This window comes from Polyergus mexicanus, unplaced genomic scaffold, assembly GCF_030449975.1.
Source record: "Polyergus mexicanus isolate NDT 795.1 unplaced genomic scaffold, iyPolMexi1.0 SCAF_2, whole genome shotgun sequence".
NCBI lineage: Eukaryota > Metazoa > Arthropoda > Insecta > Hymenoptera > Formicidae > Polyergus > Polyergus mexicanus.
This window is the reverse complement of record NW_027223322.1, coordinates 2,456,312-2,482,948: the sequence shown is the minus strand read 5'-3', so window position 1 is coordinate 2,482,948 and position 26,637 is coordinate 2,456,312. Positions and strand designations below refer to the sequence as shown.

At 36.9% G+C, this 26,637-nt stretch overlaps 3 protein-coding genes across 11 annotated transcripts in view; 2 read left to right on the top strand and 1 right to left on the bottom strand.

Annotated features, from left to right (window-relative positions):
- Twin (CCR4-NOT transcription complex subunit 6-like twin) overlaps window positions 1–26,637 on the top strand; it is a 219,388-nt gene that overhangs the window by 68,734 nt on the left and 124,017 nt on the right. The gene's annotated exons all lie outside the window — the stretch shown is intronic.
- Window positions 1–26,637, top strand: part of LOC138944139 (CCR4-NOT transcription complex subunit 6-like) — a 383,005-nt gene that overhangs the window by 299,118 nt on the left and 57,250 nt on the right. The gene's annotated exons all lie outside the window — the stretch shown is intronic.
- The window catches only part of LOC138944105 (uncharacterized), a 95,963-nt gene that overhangs the window by 47,109 nt on the left and 22,217 nt on the right, over window positions 1–26,637 (bottom strand). For 2 of the 7 annotated variants that reach the window (XM_070315011.1, XM_070315020.1), the window contains exons 1-5: window positions 8,395–8,486; window positions 7,549–7,675; window positions 5,125–5,278; window positions 4,769–4,892; window positions 3,446–3,680 (exon numbers count right to left, since the gene is read on the bottom strand). In XM_070315011.1, the coding sequence (XP_070171112.1) occupies window positions 3,446–3,680; window positions 4,769–4,892; window positions 5,125–5,278; window positions 7,549–7,632 (597 nt within the window). In that variant the 5' untranslated portion in view covers window positions 7,633–7,675; window positions 8,395–8,486. Of the gene's footprint in view, window positions 1–1,875; window positions 2,407–2,635; window positions 2,837–2,906; window positions 3,054–3,445; window positions 3,681–4,768; window positions 4,893–5,124; window positions 5,279–7,548; window positions 7,724–8,394; window positions 8,504–9,686; window positions 9,816–26,637 lie in introns of those variants that run through there. The other 5 variants (XM_070314988.1, XM_070315001.1, XM_070315005.1 and 2 more) reach the window with 5 other exon arrangements.

The following is a 26,637-nucleotide window of genomic DNA, read 5'->3' as shown; positions in this document are numbered from 1 at the left end:
TAAGCCGCAATGACGCGAGGACAATAAAAGGATTAAACTCTATTAGGAGCGTCGCGAATGAAGCAGAAGCCGTCTTTACAAGCGCGCTCCGACGTATCGATCGATACTGGTGACCGTCTACGAGATCAGAGCCGAGATTACTTTCATCGTTTTATGCCCGTTACGTGCCATGTCGCGCTGGCTGACTCCGGCCACGTTCTCTTCGCTCAGGGAAAACTTTCCTTCCGCGTGAGGATAGCATCCTTCGTTCCTCTTCTTCCTCCGGCCGGCCAATCAGCGCTCGCGGGATGCGCTATCGGCGACAATAAAAAGCGAGGTAGTCCCAACGGGAGTGACCCATCTTTTACGCTCGGAATAGAGAACTTGGAACGCTGAGTCAACGCGTTTCTCGTACATGCCCGATGTAACCGTCACTAATTACAGCGCCGTTAAATCGCTCGGACAATGGAACGAGCTCCGCGATTCCAAAGATTTTGGCGAATTCCACACTTTGCTCCAATTTCATTATCGTCCGAAGACAATATAATTATCTAAATCGCGTGATAGCAAGATAATTACGAGTTGATCACTCGATCACAACATTAATTTTTAACACAAACTTTAATAATCATTTATGAGACATATTAACTTCGTTTCTTTAATAATAATGGAAAAAAAAAAAAAACGGATAATAATGCGTATACACATATATGTACTTCCAACGGGGCGAACGCACGATCATTAGTCGCGCGGTGTGATATGAAACATATATTTATTACAAAACGTAATGTGGCTGTAATAATGCATATTAATTGTTTAGATAAGCGCGAATCCGAGCGTTCGTTTAGAAACAGTTAGAATTGCCGATTGCGAGGCTCGTCGTTGTATTTCTAGCAGCACTTTTTCCCGCGAGAACGCGATTTGCATACGTTGCCCGTATCCTCGTGGCATTCTTTTCGCTCTTTTTATCCACCGTATAATTCGAAACGCATTACGTAAGTCGAGTGTGGCTCGATCCCGACGACGAATATCGGCGAATAATACATATATTGAAGCACGCATAAATAACTGTTGCTAAGAAAAATTTGTGACCTGTTCGATTGAATGGATCAAATTAAATGCGTCGATTTTTTTTTTTTTTTTTTTTTTTTTAGTATTTATTGAGCGTACATATTGTTGAACCGCGTTTAGCGGGATTCAAAAGAGTTCCGGGAAATTATTATCCGGATGCACTTTGCAGATAGGTTGGCCGACGCAAGATAATGAGGTAATAAGGAAATGAAACGAATGTCGTCGTTGTCTGACGGAAAAAGAAGGAGAATGAAATAGAGAGCCATTCATACGTCCCGGCGATTCATTTATTTTATGCCTTAAACGCGTCGATAAATTGGAATATGCCTATTAAATTTCCCGTTACAGTGCACCCTCATTTATCCGAAACTCGTTCGTGTAATTCTTAAGAATGTTCTTGCAATTTCTGCAATGAATATCGCGAGCGCTCGCGTTATGAATGAGACGCATTGTACAATAATTATGTTCTTTCTTTAAAATGTTCTACGAGTTGTAAATGTTATTACGCTGCTATTGTATTATATTTTCTCGATTTTCACTTAATGAAAATAAAAATGTTTTTAGAGAAAAGTGTTTTTAGAGAAGTTAGAAGTTTTTAGAGAAAAAGTGGGAAGAAAATTGAGATTTGAGATTTTTTATATAAAAAATAATCGTTAGAATACTCTTTCATTCAGTAACGCAGGCATTTTGCAGAAACGTTTATTAAATGCTTATTGATATTACATAAAATCTCGTATGTGATACTTATCTAAAAATCCAGTATACGAGAAAGAAATCAATAATCGCTTCTCAAATAAAAATAAACACTTCTCAAATGAAAAATATTTTCGTAAAAGACGAGCGCTCTCCAAAAAGAAGACAGAAACGCGCATATATCCGAGAAAAATTCCGTTATCGGAGATTAATAAAGAAATAATACGACAATGTATTCCGTCTCATTTCGTGAAATTTCTTACGAATTTGTCAGTTAGCTGGAAACGTAAATCGCGTGTCTCTTTCGGCATGAAAGTATTTTTGCCGCAAATTTCTATTTGAGTTCCACGGTGGAGGAATTCCTACCTCATCCATTCTTATCCTTCCACAGAATTCCGTACGGAACTGAATTTGCACGGAATAACAAGGTAACAGCTCGTGTCTTACGAGCGATGTGCAAATGCGTTTGTTCGTTCGCCGTGCATTCGACCATTCCATTTAGCCGCACTCCCGATAGCAGGCTTGTCTCGAATAAAAATCGAACATCATCCTATTATCGCTCTCGGATTCGCTTCGTTCTTGAGCTTTTGTCTCGCCCAAGTCGCGCCGACGATCTCGCTTCTCGTTTACGTAATCGTTGCTGTCATAAGGCGAACTGCCATTCTGTGCGCGGTAAAAATTGCAAGTATTTTTAAGATGCAATTCGAATAAAATGAGACTATATTATTAATATACTGTTTTTGTCTTTTGTAAACACACACACACACACACACACACACACACACACACACACACACACACACACACACACACACAGAGTTTTAGAATAAAATCTTTAAATCATCTAGATTTTAATTTTCGATTTTTTGTCAACGAATTTTCCGTGAAATTTATAAGTAAAGAGATATTTTATCATTGAAAATGAAACAATTATAACATCGCTTTCTAGATAATTTTCAGATAAATTCAAGCTGCTTTAACGTGAGATTTCAACGAGAGATGCAACTTCGAGATATCTATCATCGAAACTCGAAAATGTCGTTGTGTCAAATTTCCGTCGCGAAAAAATTGACGCCGACCTCGTCGAAAAGCCCTGAAAGTATTTTTAGGGCGATGACAATTGCCTATCTTGTATATAGAATATCGCGATAACGACAGCTCACCGTGACCTGGTTTGTACAAAAGGCGTATTCGCGCGATAGCTTGGATTGCGACCGACGGCAACGGGATCCGCCTCCTTCGCCTCCTCGCTGAGGACGTTTTTCCGAGACCCTAAGAGCCCTCGCGGTTTCGTCACTCATGGAAAGTGTCTTTGTCATACGAGAAAAGGCGTTGACGTTAGCTATCTTCGATATATCGACCTTTTAGCCGATAGATATCAATTTTTATTCTTTGCCCGTCGAGACGTAATGATCCGCGAAATTATACAGAGAAAAGTATGTAAAAAGTGACAAATTAATTTCTTTTTGAACATTAACTTGTGACAAGAATGTGTTAAAAATTGATTACATTGATAGCCATAATGTCATTCCAAATGCCATTTAACATGACAATTTTTTTTTAATAAATGATTTTCATATCATTTTTAAAATGTATTATAAATTTTCGTCGTTATTAACGTTTCAAATTAGTATTCTAAAATTAGTTGAAAAATACGACACGAATTGTATCTGCCGACGTAATTAGCGCAATGACCGTTTACCTGGCGATCCCAGTATCTCGACTGCATTGGCGAACCGCTGTACTCTATCCAAAGATGACGCGTCCGTGAAATTGCAGAATCGCTCTGTCCCCCACGGCTAGATGCACATTTAGGCGAGCAGACGAGCTTATCTGCTCGAATATCAGCACCATAATCGTGGCCGCAGCGCGGGCATAACGTGCGCACGCTTTTATCTCGGCTCATCAACAACGGGATGAAACAGAAGGGCCAACATCTGCGAACACAAGTATATCAAATCGGCGAGACATTTTGCGATATTTGTAATTTTTTGTGTCGGTGCTTAATAAAAAAATGAGAGAATCTCATAGTATATTCCCCACCAAATTACATGAAATACGAATTATACGCTTTAGTCAATAATTTAACGAATAAATTCTTATATTTTATTACGCATATTGATAAATATATGAATAATTAAGATTTAAAGGATTAAGATGATATAATATTATATTATTATCAGATAAGAAAAAAAAATTACAGATATTATCCAGATAAAATTATTTCCTCTTCCGCGCAAGTAATATCGTTATATATATTCGCGTTGCATTTCATTAATCAAATTTAATGAACTGAATATATTTCAAAATACGCCATTATACATTTATATCGGCAATCACTCGTCATGATTTATGAGAGGGAATAATTTCGCGATTTTTGTCACGTATGAATCCGATTCGGTGAAAATAAACGCCTGCGACCAGGATTAAAATTTAACGAGAGGGATTTAATAATTACGAATCGCGCAGCGATTTGCACTTCGTCGTTTCGCGCGACATGTGGCGCGCTAGTCTTTTGAAAAACTCGTACATTATGGGGAGAGACTATTCAGAGAGTATGCGGATGCGCTTGGCTAATTAGCGCCGTTTTTATCGCCGCTAATAAGCGATTATCGGAAATTTGTTTTACCGTGGAATTTATCGGTGCAAGTTTATGCAAAATGTTAAGGTTGTGAGTAAAATTCTTTTTTTCTCTCTCTCTTTTTTCGTCCCTCCCCCACCCCCTCCCTCTCTTCCTCACCCTCTCCCTCTCCGCCCTCTATCTCCTCTCTCTCTCTCTCTCTCTCTCTCTCTCTCTCTCTCTCTCTCTCTCTCTCTCTCTCTCTCTCTCTCGGTGTTTTATTCAATATCCAACTATATTGAGATCTATTATGGCGTATTCATGTTATTACATTGAGCAAATAAATAAATAATTTTTATTCTATTTGCAATTCATATTTTTTCAATGCTATGTAATATGCAGAGTTACGTAATCTCTTATTGCAGATTAGAAATAATTAATCTCAACAATTTTTCGATGACTAACCCCAATAAACAAAATGCAGCTAGACGGGAGGTTGTAAATTTCTGTTGTTTAAGAATTATCGGCACCTCTTTCACGCCGCAAACAGGACAGCAAATTGATTTGTCATGATATTTCCATGTTTCAACTGTAAAAATAAAATAGCGTTAGAGATTTATGTTCATTTTATGTTAGACTTAATACAAAGACTTCTTCCGGTTTATAATGATAATAGATCTGTAATGTTTAATTAATTTATTATTGATACAAAAGCGACGGACGAAAGACGATGCAAAAATTTTATCTCCAGTCTGATAATTGTCTATAGGTGTGCAGTTTTAATTTAATTTATTCGGGATTAAAATAAGAGAAAGCTGTACCTTCCGTGGAGAAGACTTTGTTCGGCTGTTTCGGTGCCCGAGCTTTATCATCAGGTATTTTCAGTGCTGTTATCCACGGAAACAACGTGCCACTTTGCGACGGCTCGTTCCGCTTGCATTCCGCCCTTTGTGATTTACAAAAGCACGCTGCTTCCTAGAAACATAAATTCATTCGTGTGTGCGATAAACAATTCGGCTGTGCAATGCGTGCGCACGCGCGTTTCCGGCAAAGAGAATACGCATTCGGGGCGTAACGTTAATGAACAGAATTTACGAACGCATTTCTAATTACCATTTTAAGCGCGGTGCTCGATTGCGTTGTTTGCGGTAAACCGAATCGAGTCGCCGCCACGGTCGCTGATTACAACAAAATCCGCAGTTTAATTAACGAACGTAATAAGTCATTATGGGAATCATTCCCGGGGTTGATGATCATGCGAAATTAAATATTCAAACATCGATATATCGCGAAATGATTTTGCGGCCTTTTTGTCGCCGTTATTCCATAAGTCGAAATTGTACACTGAAAAAAAAAAAAGTTGTTAACTAAATACGTTCAACTGATTATTATTTCTTTAATTGAAATATTTAAGTATCTAAATTAAATGCGGACATATTAAATCTAACATGACGTATTTGACTTAAGTACTTAAATATTTCAATTAAAAAAATGATAATCAGATGAACGCATTTAGTCAAATTAACAAATTTTTTTCTCGCTGTATCTTTCACCTTTATCAACGATCCTACTTTATTATTATTTTATGATAATTAAACACGTCCATTGTATACGATTATTTTTTCGCGAAAATAAAAAATTATGATAAAATTATATTAATTTTATTTGAGAAGCAGTACAAATTGTTCGTCTCTCTCTCTTTACTATATAAATACACACACGCGTGTGTGTTTTTATATAGTAAATAAATTTGTAGAATAAAAAAGTGAAAAAAATATATTGTAAATTAATTTGTCGGTCTCGAAATGTATTAATTAGTAGAATCATATAAATTTCAATTGCGAGACAGTCTATTTGTTATTTAAAATATCACAATCTTTAATTATTCGTTTAGATAACAAAATCGTATATTGATAAAGTTAACTTTATTAACATATACAATAGAATAATAAGGCTTTGCTTTAATTAAACTCTCTTTTTCACGATAAAGGATAATTGTATCGTTGATGATCAATATTGAAATATTAATATCGAAACGAGCGTATAATATCAAAAACGTTTTATTCGAGAAAAGTTTGTTAATTACGCTTTACATCGATAATAAATGTTTGCGAAGCTCTTTATTAATTCTGCAATAATTCTTCTCTCGTCGCTTGTACGCGGTAGCTCGCGGATACGGGCGATGCAAGTTCCGCTGCTTGCAAGTTCCCAGTGTCAGCGGGTTTACAGGGTGTCAGCTTCGCGTTTTTGTACTCGAAGGTGCCGTAAACATGGCCGCACAACGGACAGATCATGCGGACTTTCATCGCGCGTCTCATCATTAACGGAATAAAGCAAAACGGCCAACATCTGTTGCAAATCGCCCTACGGTGAGAACTCGATCGCACGTTTACGTTGTACGAATTGCGAGAGACATCATACAATATCGATTGTGCAAAGATTGTAGTTTATTTAAAAACAAGTTTAAGTTAAATTTAATTAATTGATTATCTTTTTAAAAGTTTATATATTTAAAACATTAATTTTTTATAAAGCTGACAATAAATTTAATTTGTTATTAATTAAATTAAGCTTCCGATCAAATTCTTAGAATCCAGAATTCTCAAAATGAGGTAGAAGATAAGTTGAATTAGACGTAAAATTAATCCTGAGCCTCTTACATGCAAGCCAAAAAGTTGTGAGCTCTAAATTTCGCTTGGTCGACCATGTGTATCGTGAAAAAGTCAATAAAAAGCAATTTCTCGTTAAGGGCAATAACGAAAGTCGTCGCAAGAGAAGCACAAAAGCGTTACACGGACAAGACAAAAAGTTTTATTAGACGCGAGAGTTCTAGAAGTTGTCATAATCAAAAAGTATATATCTCATCGTTATTATAATATTAATTATCATTAATAATAAATAATAAAGCAGCAAGGCAATTTTCTATCAATAATACTAAGCAATTTATCGGAAATTATAATGTTTTAAAATTAACGATTGATGAACTAAAGTTTCTCTCTTATTTAATTTTTTATAATCAATTAATATTTCCTAATTATAATACATTTTAAAATATGATATTATTACACATTTACATATATTATATATATATATATATATATATATATATATATATATATATATATATATATATATCATTATTATATGATATTATATATTTATAATACATATTTTAGGATGAATTTTTTATTCTAAAATGTTTCCTAAGGTTTCCCTGTTGATTTAATTAATTTCGATATACGTACCCGAATAGGCAGAGAGCTCCGATATGAGAAGTTGTCAGTTTGTCGCCGCGCGAATGAAGCGTCGGTACAGCTTCCTTCTGGCATTGGGGACAGACTTTCCTCTCGCCGTGCAATTTCCACGTGTCCACTGCGACGGTGAAAGTGAATGTTAAGGCTTAGCTTTCACACCGACCACAATGGGAACCGCAGACTGTCGTTGCGCTGGATAGACCGCAGACGACAAAACATTCTTCCAAGGGCCGCTCTCACCGACGTCGCTCAGCTCTAATCGTAGCTCAACCGTTTCTCTGGGTTGCATGTCTGTATATGTACAATATTATACAGAGAGAAAGGATTAGAGCTAACTGCCATTAGTAGTTCTGACCGACGTTGGTGCGATCGGACCTACACGAAAACTTGAATAGCAGTCTTTTTCGTATGAATGTCACGAGAAAATTTACTTCTCTCATAAATTATAAGCATAGAGCGAGACATGTTTTTCGAAAAAATATCGAAATAAATTAATAACAAAAATTAATAAAAACAGAAAGAGAATTAATAAAATGAAAGCGAAATAGAAATGAAGAAATAAGTCATAGGAGATAATTTTATTCAATCTCGTGTAATTCGTCCTGTTCGCGGTTAATGGGATCTAAACGTTTCCTTTAACCAACGATTCTTTCCGCAATAGCTTACTTCAGATACGGCAAACAGCCATATTAATCAATGACGGACATTGCTACGGCGACTCGCACCGAACTCGCATGGAACTTTTTTCGTTTACCGTATCCGAATTAGGATATATCGCGAAAGCTCTCTCGGCTTGTGCCGTACGGCACGGTAAGATTTAATCGCATTGGTATCTACCGCGAGTGGCATAAACTTTCTTCGACTCGTTCTTCTTGCCGCTAGTACCGTCGCCTGGTGTGACCGAAGACGTAATCCGATTCGACAATATTCTTGACTCTTCGTTCTTCTGAAAAAGTCACGAAGAAGTAAGAAAAATGCGGTCGTCTCGTCTCAAGCATCTCGCGTATATTAGTGATTCAATTACGAGGGCAAAGACGGCGCAGGATATGCGAGCAATATTCTTTTTAGAACTGATCTTAAATGAGCATTTGTTTAATTAATTTAATGGTTATCTCTTAATAAAAATAATTTTAAATTAAATTTTGTATATAATGAAGTGAGATAGTAGTGTATGTAGAGATAATTAAATATATGAATATCTTTTATAAATGGAACATGTTTGCTTTATTTGAAATCATAAATAGGAATCTTTTTATAAATAAAATATTTGGGAGGAATACAAGGGTGAATTTTTCAACTATCATTTAATTGAACAAGAGAAGTTATAAATATTGCTGTGAGATATTGAAAATTTAATGATATTACATTACGAAAACCGCGTCGTCAACATATGTAACTTCTTTAAATTCATCTCACGTACATGATTCTCTCCGAGGATTACGCGGACAAAGGTCTCTCTTATATCTATTTTAGAAACTTTATATATTCTCAACCCGAGAGACTCGTGGGTTGAAGAACCATAGGATGGATAAGATGGAAGGTCGAAGGTGAAACACGAGACGATAAGACCACCACAAACATGAAGGTGCAGTCCCTGCTTTTTTGCGCATAATTTCCGTACGTGGTCTTCTCCCATCTATCAAGAGATCTTATCCCATCTATCAAGATATCTAATTTCTTATATAGCAGCTCAAGCATCGAAAAATGTGAAAATTTACACCGAATCGAAATCGAATGTTTACTCTATAAAAATATTTTTCTTATGTATGCCATTAAAGAAATGAAACGCATTTTATGATTTAATAATATAGAACATATATGACGCACAAATATATAAAAAAGATATTAAATACGAAATAATTATACATGAGAGACACGATACATATTTTTATAAAATATAATTTTTAATATAAAATAAAAAACAAGATAAAATTATGACAAATCGAAAGAAGCGTTTTCGAGAAAATGATAGAGAGAAGAAGGTTGGTTTAAATATAAAATTAAGTTGATAATATCATATAACATTTGAATGTTCCACTGCTCCACTATATATGTTAGCCATCTTATCTGATATTGAAAGGAATTGAGAAATATTTCTCTGCGTTCGTTGGAAAAACGAATGTCTGTACCTGATTGTCCAAACATTTGCCAGCGATCTTGGGATGATATTTACGGATGTGTGCGAGTAGTTTGCACGTGTCCCGTCCCTCGACGCTTACCTGCTTGTCACACACGGGGCACCAGGTCGCTACGTACGACTGTATTGACAATAGATATTTGGTTAGAATATACACGCGGGATGAATACTATCTATATTATTAATAAATATATATATATATAATTTTAGACAACCTTATTATACCAATTGTAACACTTTCGTTCTATAGTTTTATTCGACAAATTATTTGTTTTAGTGGAAAAAAAAACCTGATACGAGTTAATAACACATTATTACTATCACAAAATTAACCTAATTACGATAACGTATCGTAGATTTGAAAGCGACACATGTATAAAAATTAAACCAACCTGCTCTTCTATCATGTTCTTGAGAATGCGTGCTTTTGACTTCCTACACATTTATCGAGCATACTCAAACTTTCTAATTGTGATTGATATATAATTTCATTAATAAACTGAAGTTTGCGTGTAAGTATCGAATCGATAACGGGGCGAATCAAAATTGTTTCTCGAAGTAACTTGATTACGTAAACGAAAATGCTATTTCAAGCTTTTCATTACATTCTTCTGCACATTTATATTTAATACAAAAAAGAAAGAGACGAAATTATGATATTAATGCAGAAGGTACAAACATATATATACATATATATATACATGAATACTATTATTAATATTATTATTACTACGTAATTAATAAAACGAGAAAAAATAATTTGTGCTTAGATATTGTGGAACCAGCTTTATATCACTAACTTAAGTGAACGAGTAATTTCGTGAATTGTTCTCGCGTAGAAAAGTCTTTCTTGTAACCCGGATATTTTTGCAGATAGGGACAGGACTCGTGATTCTGCGAGGACTTGTCACGTTTTAGAAGTTTCTCAACAACATGGGCGGAAGTGCTTCTCGAAGGAAGCAATCCACGTGATGTCGCTAGAGAGGTGCGAGTATGAGAAAAAAGGAGCTTTTCCTGAATGCGCTACGAGAAGTTGAGTTCGCGCGAGTCAAAAGTTTTCGCAGACTTGAACAAAGGTTAACACAAAAGCTGACGTCGTCACGGACGACGAGCACGGTCTCTCGCTTCCGTTTCGCTCGTTCGCTCGCAAGGAGGAAACTACGTGGTCGGATGCTTACTTCCGGTTGCCGTCGAACTCTTCTCACCGCGCGTATGCTCTATCGAATCTTAGATATAATACCACATATAACTGTATAAGATTACCCGCGGTGTTTTCCCGGAATTCTTTTTCTTTTTCTCGCCAGACCATGCTCTCAAATTCTATGATTCATGAAGCGAGGTGAATTTCCGCTACTTGCGAAAATTCAGGTGAGAAAAGAGTGCTTCGTGACAAGTATTTAGTGAGAAGTGGAAGAATATAAAATCAACAGTTCACATACACACACACACACACACATATTTCTTTTCAAAAGAAGCATAAATTAGTTCATGGATTTCTACGCGTTTTTGAAATAAATAATTATATCTCACAAATTTGTATTATTGTCAAAAAATAAGAGATGATTATTATAGCCAATATTTTTATTATTCAAACGCTTCTTAGATGTTTCCTTGGATTATTTTCTAGATTTTTATATTATTTGGTGTAGAATTTGCAATACATTACATTCATGCCATTTCGTGACTTGGCAACTTAAGAAAACAGCGTTATTCGTTCAGAGATATAAAACACTATCATTAATCTCTCTACTCTCTGACATCGATTGTTCTCCACAGCGTCGTATCGATATAATACCATAAATATAGCATCGCAGCGGGTGGTCATGTCGATGTTGGGCAGACTATCAGATTGTCACTAAAATTGACAGAGGCCCGCGCCGCGAAAGGCAATAATTGAATTAGTGGTCGACAACACCTCTCTCTCTCTCTCTCTCTCTCTCTCTCTCGATTCCAGTAGTGGGTCAGGAAATCAGGTCAGATGGAGGAAGATGAAGAAGAAGAAGCGGCGGGCAGACGTGGATGGAGTGGTGCCAGATGGTGGTAGAGGGACTCCTCTAGTACACTCGAGTACCGTTAACCGCGTCTGTGCCAGAGCCGTACGTTTCTTTATGCGGACAGACGTGGGCAAAGAGGAGAGACACCAAAGCTACGCAGCACGTGGGTGAGAGACGCCCACGTGGATGGTCGCGAACAAAAGCTCTGACGCGCAAAAATCTCGACCAACGCGCAAAAAATACGAATGCGCGGCTCAGGCGTTGCTAATTGAAAGATATAGAGAGAGAATAGAGTAGATGAGTTATACTTATGATGGCAATGAATTGATAACTGCCTCCAACGGAAAATGCTAGGTGTATAGCCACTGTTTGAATATTATAATACGTTTATATAGCGCGAAAATCTATCGGATTTTATGTATATTGAAATTTCAGATTCTTTGGAGTCAATCTTTTTGAAATTGATTTTTTTTTTAGGAGAAAACTCTCGAGGGAGATTATTGTTTAAAATGATCAATATTGTACATTTTTAGAACTATATTTAAAAAATTTAAGTTATTTTAAATTCTATCAAAGTGGAATTTATTTAAAAAATTTTATTTTCTCGTTTTAATTTTATTTCTAATTTACATCACTCGCTAGACAGATCCTGCTTGATTAGAAATTTTCAAATACAGACTGTGCTATTGCGAAATTTATCCAAACACTTTAGTACCATACTCTGTACTCCTCGTCGTCTTATCAGATATGACGTTATCGAAGCATCGTCTTAATCGTTTCTTTGCACAAAGGCGACTACGCCGGGCTGGGTCCCCGGTGCGTGATGCCTCCTCGTCGATGCAAATCGTGAGAAAATACGCTCGCGTATGCTGCCCGGGGCGTCATTGTCGGCTGGGAATGTCGTGCGTGGGGTTGCGACCCGAGATCGTGACCCGATCCGAGAGAAGCTTCGCCGAGCGGAACGTATTTTTGCATAATTCTCTATTTTTGCATATACGCTCGCTATACGTCAAGAAAGGGCTGAGGATCTTGATGTGTCGGTTTACGGTTAAACTCGAGTTCATATATCATTGAATCTCCATTTAGCGGTAATGCCATTCTTATGGAAAGAGTTGTTTTAGGATTTTCTTAATTCTAAATGAATAGATAAGCCTTTTATAAAAGAAAAATTATACGAAAGTAAGACTTATTTTAAATAATTTAATAAAAAAAATAAAATTTACTTATACAATATATATATTGTTTTAGAGTAATAATTAAAATATCTGAAAATGGAGTAGATATATATATATATATATATATATCTCTTTCTAATTAATTAGATCATTATAAGCTAGATAAATAAGTTTTTGAATGTTCCAGCATTGCTTGCAACTTATACATTTAACAGATAACTTGTTATAAGACAAAAGAAAATTTCATTTTTTTTTTGTTCTTATACTTCGCTCAATTTTACACATAATGTTACATATTATAATCTCTCGAAGTAGACGATTTATTTCTGTGGAACGAGATTTAATATGAAGAGCATAAAGAACGAGACGACATAAATAATGTAGATACTTTGTTCCTTGCGTCTTTATATCCTCTCATGCCATTTCGATAAATCGACAAAGGAAAATTTATCGTAATTAGTCTCTCGCGCTCACAGAAAGAAAGAAAAAGAGAGAGAGAAAGCCTCATCGGTGAAAAATATATTCTGCGCGCCTTACTCTCAATAAATATCGTCGATAAAGTACCGATAATCTCGAGTCAATTACTCGCACACCGCAGAAAATACTTAGATTCATTTACAATGAATCATGTGTTACACACACCCCCTTTATCCTGCCACGTGGTTCGAGATCCGGTGGTTGCATTTCGCAGCCGGATATATGGACTGACTGTACCGCGATAAGTGTCAGGTTACCGCGATAAATAATAGGCTCAAGTTTTTAGAAAGATTCGCTACGAAGTCACGAGTTTATTATTATTCGCTTTATGTGAAATCAAATATATAATACTTTATAGAAATTGCTACAAGTACATTATATACAAGTCATTAATAATGATTTCTAAATGTCGAGAATTTTCAACTTTGTGATTGCAAAAAGAAATAAAAATATAATTAATATTTAAATTTTACATTAATTAATTATGATTACAGAAATCTCTGTAAATTTTATATAATAAATATTTTCTTAAGTTTTATTAATAAGACCAAAAAATTTATTTTCTCAGATCTTTTACTATATTTCTTATCAGCGTAAAAAAAAAATTGCTTTGTATCACGATGTATTCTCAAGGCTTTCGCAATCGTAAGCCCGCTTGTGGTTGTTCTGGAAAAATCAGGATAATTGCAGCCACGTCTAAGATAAAAGCTGGCAGCGACCTGACCTAATCGTAGAGCCAAAGCCTCTGTAAATTAGCGTACAGGATTGTACCGTGCACAAAAAGCAGTTACATCTAGTTGGATGTAATTGTGGTGGCGTGTACGATCGCGCGCGCGCGCTGTGTTTTTTGTCGAGTTTAGATAATTGTGGTAATAGCAAGTTAACGTGTCCTTAAATTACAACCTTCTTCTTCCCTCAAGAGAATCAAGTACATATTATCTTTTCTGCAATTCTCAATTGATACGCATGACGTATCAGAGCTAACGAATCGTTCACTTATCAAAAGTTCGTCTTATCGTTTTTATGAGAGAAGCTTTTGAAAATATGATATAAATTTTTTTAAACAGTTTTTTCCATTTGATAATTTATTGTATGCTGGAAATTCCCAGTATTTTATTATTATGCGTACAACTGGATTGCATTTGACTGTTGCTGATACGAGACGTTTTCTTTTATCGGCTTACTAATGACAGATATTATTATCGCTTATCGCGTCGGCAAAGGCGGACGCCTAAGCCGAGGGATATTATTAAGACTATCCCACGTCTTCTTATCACACGTGTGCCAGCGACTTACAATTAGTCGTCCTCGTTGTCGTCACTATTCTTTTTGACAAAGTCAGGCACGAGATAATCGTACATCAAACTAGCATAATGCTTTTAACGACTTAGAAGAGTATCACGGTTTTCCACTAATGTAATAAATATCTTACTACTATAGCTCATTTTATATAATGCTAGCTTTATAATAAAAAATGATCTACAATAGTGTAATGATAATAATGATTATAAAAATAATTAAAATTATATTAAATTGCAATAATAAGGATACAAAATTGTATGCGCGAAAGTAACTCGTTGAAAACATTTTGTACATACTGTCCACGAATAATGTGTGTGTTTCAATATGCATAAAATCGCAGCATTTTTAAAGAAAGTGTTCGAATTCTATGTACGCGAGAGATATTCGCGCTATTCATCGCCGGAAGACAAAGGATCGTGAAAGACGCGAACGAGCGCGAGAATTATTATCGTACCGAGAGAAGAACGTGCGCACGCGCCGCATCGTATATCTATAATAATCATTCCCCATTCACAAGGCGAACGTTTTATTCGCCTAGTTGTGTGCAACAATCTTGCACTGCAAATTGCAATAAAGTAGCGCTGGAGTGCAACAGCGGCGCAGCTCCCATAATCAACCTCGCTCTCTCGCGTGCAACGACATACTTTCCAGCTTTCTTCGTCGTTTCTTCTTTTTCTTCTCTCTCTCTCTCTCTCTCTCTCTCTCTCTCTCTCCGGGATGTACTGCTGCCGTCCGATCGTTGTAACTAACAACGAGGCCGCGCCGTGTATCATCTCGCCGTGTTAAGGCTGCCAGGGCACATGTGTGCGCTGGGAAACGAATCGTAGAACGTGTTGCAACAGCACATTGTAGATGACACAATCGCATTTTTCCGCGGTGCAATATACCGGGATGCGTGGTATTATTAGTCTTCCGAAGCGAAAGCGATTTTACTTGGCGTTTTGCTGTTCGGTTGTTAAAGCGTTTTACCGTGACAGAGTAAAACGAAATAAAACTTATTTATCTTATTTCAAATGTATGCAGAAATGATATTTTTATTCTTACGCTTTAGGAAGAAAATTTAATATTTCATAGCATTTTATCTTAATTATTGTTTTTATGTTTTTATATTTTAATAATACAATAGAATATATTATATATGTTTTAAATGTCGCGCGTGCAAATATATACGCAATTTGTGAAATTAATATCTTTATTCAATTTTTCATATTATTGACATGGATATTCGAAAAAGCGTATTCCATACTTCGCGATCGATTCTGGATTTCGTTAAACGGTTTTGTCAAATATCGAATTCGAATTACTTCTGACTTGAGGAAAATTTTTGTGCAAAGCACAAAGTTTATGTAAATTATGGGTAGAAAGTGCAGAATCAATTCGTCGTAAGTATAGGGATGAAAGAGGGCGTGAATAGTCGAAAATCGACTATCGCGAGGTCAGACCGAACGAATGAATCGAAACTTTTCTAGACTTATCAACTACGAGGATAAGATTCAACTGATCTCTTTTACGATATGCGGGATTTTATGACCCGACCGATTCTCCCGCGTTACGGCTCGGTGAAGAAGCTCTCGAGTCTTCTGTCGAGTTTTACGTATCGTTCCGATTTATTCTTTTTACTACTTCTTCACTATTTCGGATAGGAACCTTAGGATTTAGGATGGATATTTTCCGAAGATTTCCCTCTTTTTTTTTCCGGGCACATTGTCGCTCCTGAAGAACGTGTGAAAGTCGTATGATGAAAGTTATATCGAGTCAAAGATTTCCATTACTTCGCGAACGCTCGGCAGATCCAAAATACACCGTGTGTAGAAAACCTACAAACTTCTTCACGATTTTGCCAATTGGTTATGCATATTTTTACAAAATTTTGTAACAAAGTAAATGAAACACAAAATCTATTTCTTTTAAATTAATAATTATATATATTAATTGTTCACGAACAATTGGCCATCTTTTTATGTCGTTAATGTCAGAAACGGATCATACATGTATATTAAATACATATAAAAACTTATAGTTTGATCAGATCGAAAAGATAATTAAGTATATATAATGATGTTGAAAAAATATTCTCTCAAAGTCGATTCTACGCGAAATTAAATAATAAATATATTTTTAATTGTAATATATTTATGGCTAAAATAAATATGCACACACTTTATACAGTTAAATATAATATCCCTAAGAAAGCGTTTCGTTTAATATTATTGAAACTTTTAATTGCCCATGTGCCTCTGATATTTTGCATTCGCATTCGATCGAACCATCGTTGCGGGCAACAAAGCGGGATATCGTCTGCGGGTCAGCGACGAGAAATCCGGTTGCCGATACACATCGACTTTGCGAACAATCCGCCATTTCAGCCTCGAAATCCGGAGCTTTGATCACTACCGCGTGATATCGAATTAAGCTCAAACAGGAGTCCGTCATCGTGGGGAGAGGAAAACGGGAGAAGAGGATACACGGGCGGAAGCGGGCTTCGCGTATACAAATTCTATCTCTGTGGACATCCGGCAACTGCTACGATTCTACCACTAGACGCCGTTCTCTACCAGTCTTTGCGTTCCCCCGAGAGCCGGACGATAATTAATTATTATCCATACATGCCGGTGAGGAAAATTCGCCCCATCGCAGGTTAGTTAGAGAGCCGGTTAAGCCACTAATAATAACCGTCTAATTCCGGTTTTGGTTAAAATGCGCGCACGTAGAACGTTGCAAAATTGAAATTATCAGATTACCTCGGAAATAACGAGAAATTTCCGAAATTTAAATTGCATCTTATTTAATTTTATCCTTGAAAAATATACATCGCGCTTTCAAGGAAACTTTATCTCCTAGCGGATATTTTAAGTTACAGATAAATAAACTCTAAATATATATTTTCATAAATATATCTCCTATCTAAATATCTAAAAATTTATTTGAAAACTTGTAAGAAAAAAAAGGAGAAAGAGAGAGAGACGAAGACAGATTCCAAGAGATTTTCCGTTAAAACCTAAATTCCGATGAGATTAAAGCTTTAACCCATCGATACGATTTCTGCCGTTCGAGGTTACGATGAAGCCGGGGCCCGTTTTAATTTCCGAGGCCGCGCCCGATGATAGACCAACCGTCCCGCCGATGAAAAATGCAGGTCCGTAAATAATGCCGCCTGCGAGACAGAGAAGGCCATAACCGAGGCGCGGTGATGTGGGCCAAGGGAGGCCAACGAACCCCGGCGCCGTCGCTTCTGCCCGATGCGGTTGACTCTGGACCGACACGCTTCTGTCGCCTACACAATTGGTATCCGGCGATGCAGTCACGTCACGATGACGACGATGACGACAATGTTGACGATAGCGCAATGCGAGTGTCGATTTTTAACGGTCGCTCTTTGTCAAAATGCAACATTTGAAACAGACATCGAAATGTATAGTTGATAGACAGAAACTTTAACGTGTTCAGAAAATAATATAGACACGTGAAAAGATTCGATGTTTCTATTTGTGCTATTAAAGATATGAAATATTGAAAATATTATTTTGACGCGCGGTATGTAATTTAAATATTTTCATAATCTTATATTTGCCTGAAAACTTATTTCTTTTTTACTATGTATTTGTAATATTTAATTGGCTTTAATTAGTAAAATATTAAATCTGAAGATATTACATCTTTTCAAAGAGTCGTGTGACGTTTCAGTTTGTCGCAAAGTTATTAATCACAAGAGCGCGCACGTCTTTCCATAAAGTTGAAGCGACGAGAGAAAGAATCGTCTTGAAAAAGTTATACGCATCGCGAAGCGCGTCTTTAATACAGGACGAGCGCCTTTCAGGTCGTTCGTTGAAAGACACACTCCTGAGGGACGTGGAAAAACCGGGAAAATGGAGGAAAGGCGATCCCGTGATACGTAGAGAGACACGTAGAGCCTGCCGGGAAGGAGAGCGCAGAGAAAGGGAAATTCTTTGCGCGGGAATGCAAGTATCTCCCTCCCTTCTTATAACCCAAAGACTCCTCTTTGTTGGCCGGCAGCAATATACCATGATATGACATTCTTTTCCTGCTCGTAATGTGCTGGCGTCTTGAAAATCGCGAAAACGCTGCCCGACGGCTACACTTCCCGGGAAAGACATCTTTAATCGTCTGTTCTTGCAAAAGAAAAGAGCTATGCACTTTTATCGCGATATTGCCACGATTCCGCCGGCTATGTACTCGCCACGAGTACGAGATTAGATTTTGTCGCGACGGATTACTTCCGGTTCACTTTACACCTTCCGTTTCAAAGAAATGCTCAGAGATCGAGATATTAACTAGTCAGCATTATATGTATATTAAGGAGAAGCAAGAACTCGTGCGAAGTACGCTCGAATTCAATTAAACTATTTTATAAATTTTGATATAAAGATTTGATATAAAAACAAATACAAATCAATGTAAAAAGATGTAAAATTATAAGATAATGTTTTGAATTATTTAAAAATTATCTCTTAATCATGCATGAATCGGCAATAATTATGGATTCTTCGGTTCTTTTTTTCGATGTGAAAGTTGTGATATCACATTCTGACGTATATAGCGAAAGTGGTCGGGAAGAATATTACCGCAGCGTTTATCGATATGGGTCAGTGGGACGACCCACGGTATAATCGAAATGCTCTTTTCTCCGACATCAACGTACAATCTAGACAAACGTTGCGAGTGCTAAATGGGACGATCTTAAATGTCGAATCGTCAACTGACGTATCCATCACGTGTGAGCCCGAATAATCGTTCTAGTTCAGGAAGTTGAATAATTTATTGTGTTGTTGACGGGGAGTTTTCATTTCTAATAATACTCACTAAAAATAGTCAACGAGAATGTTCTTCAATTAATCCAATATATATATTTATAAACCTTTATCATATAATTAAGTAGAGCAATAAAATTTAATTCATAAAGTGAACATTCAGCCGGTTTTTTTTTTTTTTTTTTTTTTTTTTTTTTTTTAATTCAATATAATAAAATCGTAGATGCGCTCACACGTGCATGTTCAATTCCGCTATATGTATCGATTTACATTTTCATACAATTCTGTTATTTGATCTATCGCCTGACACTGCTTAATGTGGCGATGATAAGGGTATTTTATCGGTCGACTACGCGCGTTTTCTCGAGAAAAGATAGATATATAGGAAATAGCCTGCGAACTTCATGCTCGGGATATGTCAGCCCGTCGAGGTTGTCGTCGTCGTCGTACACGGACGGGAGGATGTTAAATCGATATGAGAATGAATTGGGTGATTTCGGGCGTTCGCGCATCGTTGCCTTTGAAGCGGGAGTTGAATAACGCGCTATTTTATCCGCCTGTTCCTTCAAACGACCTTACAAAAACGACGCTTACAAAAATATAACCTAGGTAGAAAGAAGGATAGAGAAGAGAAGAAAAATATCAAGCTAAATCTCTTTACAGTTCGCTAATGCAACGTCGCATCAATTTATATAAAACATAGAATCCGAAAAAAGATACAAGATGAATATAGGAAGCGACAAAAAATTGTCTTCTTAGTTTGATTAAACAGAGACCGAAGAAGATGGAATAAAAATTCGTCTACTTTCTCGTTTTTTCGCAATTTTTCATTTTATAACGAAAACTCCTTTTCTTCGGCAACTAATCTGTAATTTTCACCGCGTCGATTAGTGAATTTAGTGGCTTAGGAGACGACAGGATTTATCGCGACAGCATTTTCCGCGAGAGGAGATTCGAAAGCCACGACTCGAGAAAATTTGAGGGAAACGAAAGCAATCCGTGAAAATCTCGCTTTTACGCTCTCAAGGCACGAGAGAGGATCTCTCGTGGTGATGTTCAAAGATATTAATATCCTAACAATCTTCCCCTTTCTTCTTTCCTGCCGCGAAGATAGGCTGCACGATTATTTTCCGCTCCGTCTTTCGTTCGCCAGCTAATTCTTCCGTCCTATCCGTTTTTCCTCCGGCATTTCTTTCCCATCGAACGATTCATCTCGCTCAAAAGAAACCGATAAGCGCCTTTGTTCCTCCGGATCTTTTTTGTAGCGAGGAAATTCGGAATAGCGGTTCTCTGTACAAAGATGTTTAAATATAATTGAATATTGGATTTTATTCTCGCTCGTATACATATTCAAATATGAAAGAGATAAATATATTATTTAAAAACAAACTTTTCTCTTTCCCTCTATTTTCTCCGTTTAAGTTGACAATATCTCTAGCATCTGCAAATTTGATCGAATCTTCTTTGCCTCATTTCTTTTTATCTTTCCAAAGATATCGATACCATTTAAGTGACCTCATTCGTGCGTGTAAATCACGCGTTTCGTGCTCTTCGTGATCCATTCCGCGGTAAATTTGCCCGGCAGTTAAGAACGCGTTGCGGCCGGTCCATCACGGGCAATTCCGACAGAAACACATTGTATTCGGTCTGTTACGATGGTCTTAACTGCTGGATAAATTTACCATCACGTCTGAATCAAACGGACGTTTATTGTTTGCCGCACAGACAACAACTGCCCATAATATCGTACTGGCAGAATTCTATTTGAATCCATCGTCGCGCAGAGAGAACAGAGAGTACCGTAACGAGAAAAGTATATAGCTAGAAATTCATATTTGTTTATCATTAAATTCTTTGTTTCATAAAACTTGTCTCTCTTAATATAATATTAAATATAAAATAAAATATACAAATGGTACTCGAGATTTTTATGATCGCTATTTTCAAAATTATAATACTTGTTTAAAGATGAAAATATTTTATTCAGTTTACTTGTATAAAAACAGTGGATCCATATTCTTTTTGCAGTGAATTAAATGACTTCTTTTAAGGCTCTATCATTCACAATATATTTTCATTTATATTATACTATCTATTCATATAGCATATTTTAATCAGATTATAATAATTGATATTAAGCTCATGCCTGTCTCCATTATAATAAAAAAAAAAAAAAAAAGGCGGGAGAAAAAAAGAAATCGTAGAACCTGGATTTAGCTATATGCGCACATCGAATGCTCCCAATCGGTGTTAAATCCGCAATAACGGTGACACACGAATGCTAGACGAAGGCGCGCGTTACATCACGTGTACCGGCGATATTGATCACGGGAGTGAGGCTCATAGCGAGTCAAGGGAAAGCAAGTTCCGGGAACGCGAAATGGCAAAACCAATTTTGGCGATGGCCAAACACTTCCGCCTCGCAGGCTTATTTGACCGTGCGCTACTGGGGGTGCAGTGCTACAATTTCATTCGCACGGCGCCCGGTATGCGTTGTCGGCTCGTTGTCGATACACACGACCGGGCAAATAAAATCCCGTAGAGAGAGAGAGAGAGAGAGAGAGAGAGAGAGAGAGAGAGAGATGTGTACTCGATTGCCGCCGCCGTTATCGTGTATATTCGCTTGATGTATGTACAATATATGCATGCGCGCAGGCTCGGCAGGATTAAAGGCTTTTGAGTCCTCTTACGCGCCTCATGCATACAATAAATAGATAGATATAGTCGCGTACTCGCGCGCGCGTACGGTGATTATTATAGCCGTGAGTGAAATCAAGCGCTAACGCATATAGGAGAAAGTCCTGTCGTCATAACGTACACCGTCCTATGCAAATAATACATTTATTGGCAATCAAACATATTTCTACGATGTAATTAAATATTTGTATTGGATTGCTGCATAAAATTGTCGGTTACATAGTTTTTTTTTTTTTTTTTTTTTTTTAGTGATATCCGAAAAAGAGAGATATTATGTAATCTGTTATCGTTTTTGAGAAACTGTTTTCGTGATTTTATTTCGAAAATATAGAATAAAAGATGAAAGTTTCGCGAAAGAGAAAAACAAAGTAAAAAATAAGAAATTGCTGATGACCAATTGGTATTGTCACTAATTCAAAGCGGACGAATAATATCGCACTGCAGCTTAAGAAGTTTATACCATAGAGAGAGAGAGAAGGCGACAAGTAACAACCGCGTCGCCTTGTTCACATTCAGGGATTTGATTTTCTTCAAGAGACTTTGGTATATCTCGCGCTGAATTTATCTTCTGTAACCGAGGAAGTCTTGGTAAGAAATAAAATGACGAAGATTCTCCGCGAGCCAATCTGCAGTTTGGCATATTCCGCGCCGCCGCGCTCATTGTTCTCAATGAATTATCTCAACTCTGCATCCACCATGCGCACATCTTGTTCGTGTGCATCCGTACGCGCGAGCGCGCAGCAAATGCATTCTCGCTGGCTCGATATGCCTCACGACTCCGCCGCCGCCGCCACTGGAAATGGAAATGGAAGTGGAAGTGTGCCACCGGGTCAATGGACCTTTCTCTTTTCTCCACTCCCCTTCTTCTTCTTCTTCTTCTTCTTCTTCCTCTTCCTGCTTCCAGGTCGCCTCCTAGTTTCGTGACCCTTGCGCTCCACGGATGCATTAGCCTCGGACACGAACCGCCTTTTTGTCGAGCCCTACCCTCGCCACCTTTCTCCTTACATTCCCTCTTCGTCTTCACGTTGCGTTTCTCCGATCGCACCAAGGACGCGATGCCGAACCTCACGAGCATCAAAAGCTCCTTTCTACTGAGCGAAATCTCTCCGGAGAACGAGCTTTTCGACATTTCGCACGTATCGCTATATACCACGTCTCGGATAAGCAGGTCAGCTGTGACAGAATGTCGCTAAATTCACGCCCGCCTAGCGACATTATTAGAATGATATGTCAATAATTTTTTAATAAGAGACACAAGTTATGATAGAAGAAAACAAATTCATTATTATCAAAATTTAGATTACAATTCAAGTTTAAGGCAAGATGTGTTCGTGACATCAAATGAGAGAGACTTTTGTTTGATAATAATTTTACACGATATTTATACTAGACGTATCTCAAAAAACAGATGTTCCTTTTTCAAAATCAGAGTATTTCAATTTGATATTAAAGGAGAATATCTTATGAAAGTAGGATCTTTTGTATACACACTGATGAAGAATAACTCGAAATTAAGGCTGACATTTTGGACTTATTGTAAGACACGTCGACTTATTTCTCGCGCGTAACAGACACGGCGCCAGAATAAGACGACGTGACGCAGAAAAAGCCATCTGTTTTCGTAACGCAACGCGCGATACATTCTGAAGCACTATTTTTCACTTAAAATGCATTACGCTCCGCGTGATGCTATAGTATATCATTCTTACTTTAAGCGACTTACCAACAGCACCGTCTTAGGAATGCAGATGAAGTTGCGACGCGAATAAACGCATTTTACACAGTATATATATACATAGAGACATTAATAACGCCCAAGAAATTATAAAATATTAGTAGGTATTATATATATGAATTTATTAGATATTAAATTATGAGAGAATTATGGAAAATTGAAATTTGAAAACTTGAATTGACTGGGAAAGAGAGAGAGAGAGAGAGATAAATCTATATTAAACGTTATCAATTATCCAGAGAAAACAGCTTTCTTGCAACACTTGCGAGGCAAACTTTAATGTCTCCGAAATACGTATCGCGGGAAACGAGCCGCCCACTCGATTCGCTAGGAAATCACCGAGTAGATGTTCGTTCGAGGGCGATCGCACGAAGGTGAGACGTTTCGGAAGTCTCAGAAATGTTTGCCTTCGTCGCATTACTCTCTCCCTCGGTCGCGTCGTAAACACGATTTATGCGATTTTTATATCCCTTTTCCGCGATCGGGTATCTCTCGGGAGGAATCCTATTCACGTGACGAGAGGTGAACGGGGACGGAGGAGAACGGCGGGCTGACGACCCTCGGCACGGAAGTCTGGCGCGCGTTCCATACACTTTTCATGAAGTACATTTTCCAACAAAACTCCTCGACGACGTGCACGCAACCTCGTTTCGACGAGATCGACAGGAACGTCTACATATGTGGTAACGCGAAAAAACTTTATCCAGTAGAAGCATAGAGAGAACAGCGTTGTTTACTTTCTACGAATCGCTTGAAGCTCGCAATCAATTTATTCATTTATTATGGCTCTAACTCAAATAAAGTTTTTTTTTTGCAAGTAATAACAATAAATCGAGATTATACATTTTAATAATTTTTTATATATTTATAAATGGGAAAGATAATAATAATAATAATAAATGATATTTATAAAATTTGATAATAAAATAGATCGAATATTTTTTAATTATAATAACACGAAATAACATAATATAATAAAAATAAATGATTTATAAATATTTTAGAATAATCATTATGTATAAACCGTAACTTGTTTAATTTATATATGTAAATTTGGTCGTATTTTAAAACTCTTTGTGACACACAGAGAGAGAGAGAGAGAGAGAGAGAGAGAGAGAGAGAGAGAGAGATAAGCGAAATGAGATTAATTTTACAATACTTGATCTCGATTCTAATTGGTAATTAATCTTCGAAATCTCTGACGTTGCGACGCGAAATTAAATACTTTATCGTATTTACTTGCAATAGACATGCACCTGTTTTCGAACGATATATGCAGAGCTCGCGAAATATCGCAAATCGATAGGACGCGGCTATAAATCTCTCTCTCTCTTCTCGTACACTAGCGAATAACAGTTCCCCAGCGTGTGCCACCCAGCGAATCCTGCCCAGATATATCGAGTGTCCTCCGCGGAAACATCTTCGTCGGACATCAGTCACGACGCTTGTTGTACAACCGAGATTGCGATATGAAAGTTTCAGCGTGTACGACGACTACATTTGAAATTGATTGCGCTCGTTCTTAATATGTCTTACACGATGCAAGTCGCAAAGCGCACGCTACTCGTATGCAGAGTCGCGTAGTTGTGTAATCAGATAGCTTACAAAAGTAATGGATTATTGATTGACTGGCTTGCCTCGTGACCTGTTGAAGAATTCTTGTTTTCTTACTCGATTCGTTTATCTCACATTTGTATCTGTATGTTCTAAATACATATCTAATTTATTTTCTTATTATTTAAGAAAAAAATTATTTTCTTCGAGTTAATATTATTGTAAGTTATTTTTTTAAATTGTAACACAGATTTTTTTTAACCATACTGGATATAGTCTTATTCTAAACAATGTGATAAAACGTACAATTAATTTATATAGTAAATTCATATTTCTTTCCAGCTTTTGTGCAAAAATCAGACAGAGGCACAGTCGGGGATGAGTGTGTCTTACGCGAAATTTGTTTTTGTAGCGCACATTTTTTTTGGCGCTGCACAATGCGCAGGCGAACAACCCGGGACATGCTGTAGGACAGATCGCCCTTTATGTACCGCGAGGCACTTTATAATTCTTAAATATGGAGGTGCGCAAACAATGGAAACAACTGACTGACTACTGGGCGCAGCTGCATGGCTCGCCTGTGTGCTATTAATTTCGTTCTCTCGTATTTCCCTTTTTTTTTTTTTTCCAAAGGCGCTTCCATTGTGCGCGCAGAGAGCAAAGCCCATTGTTGTGATTCAAGTATGATTTTGATATAAAATACGAAGTTTAGAAATTGCGGATTTGAGAGTTTGCGCGTTTCGTGTCCTATCGAAACAATCGATATAATATTATTATGTTAAAATAATCGAAACCCTTTGTAAAAAAAAAATAATTATATTCATATATTTTATTTTTATATAAAAAACGAAATATATTATATTACGTATATGTAGCGTTTTGAGTTACGGAAGAAATATAACATGGTAAAAGTTTGCTCGCTGCTTACAGAGTTTGTGTCGGAAAGTTTTCACGTTATTATGAAGTTCTTTGCAATGTTATATGTTGTACCTTTTTCAGGATAGCTGGGAAGAAAGATTGATTAATGGTCGAAGTCAATCTCGATGATGTTTTCGTCTTGTCGAAATTCAGGTCTTATTCAATTCTCCGCGGTAATGAACTTGGAAAGTGTAATCGCGAGAGTAGTTTTCAATTCGAAGGAAAAAATATGTAGACGATGAAATGCGTAGAAATGCACTCATTATTGATATGACGGGAAAAATCGATTGATTTTAATAAATCGCATTTATCGTATGTTTGA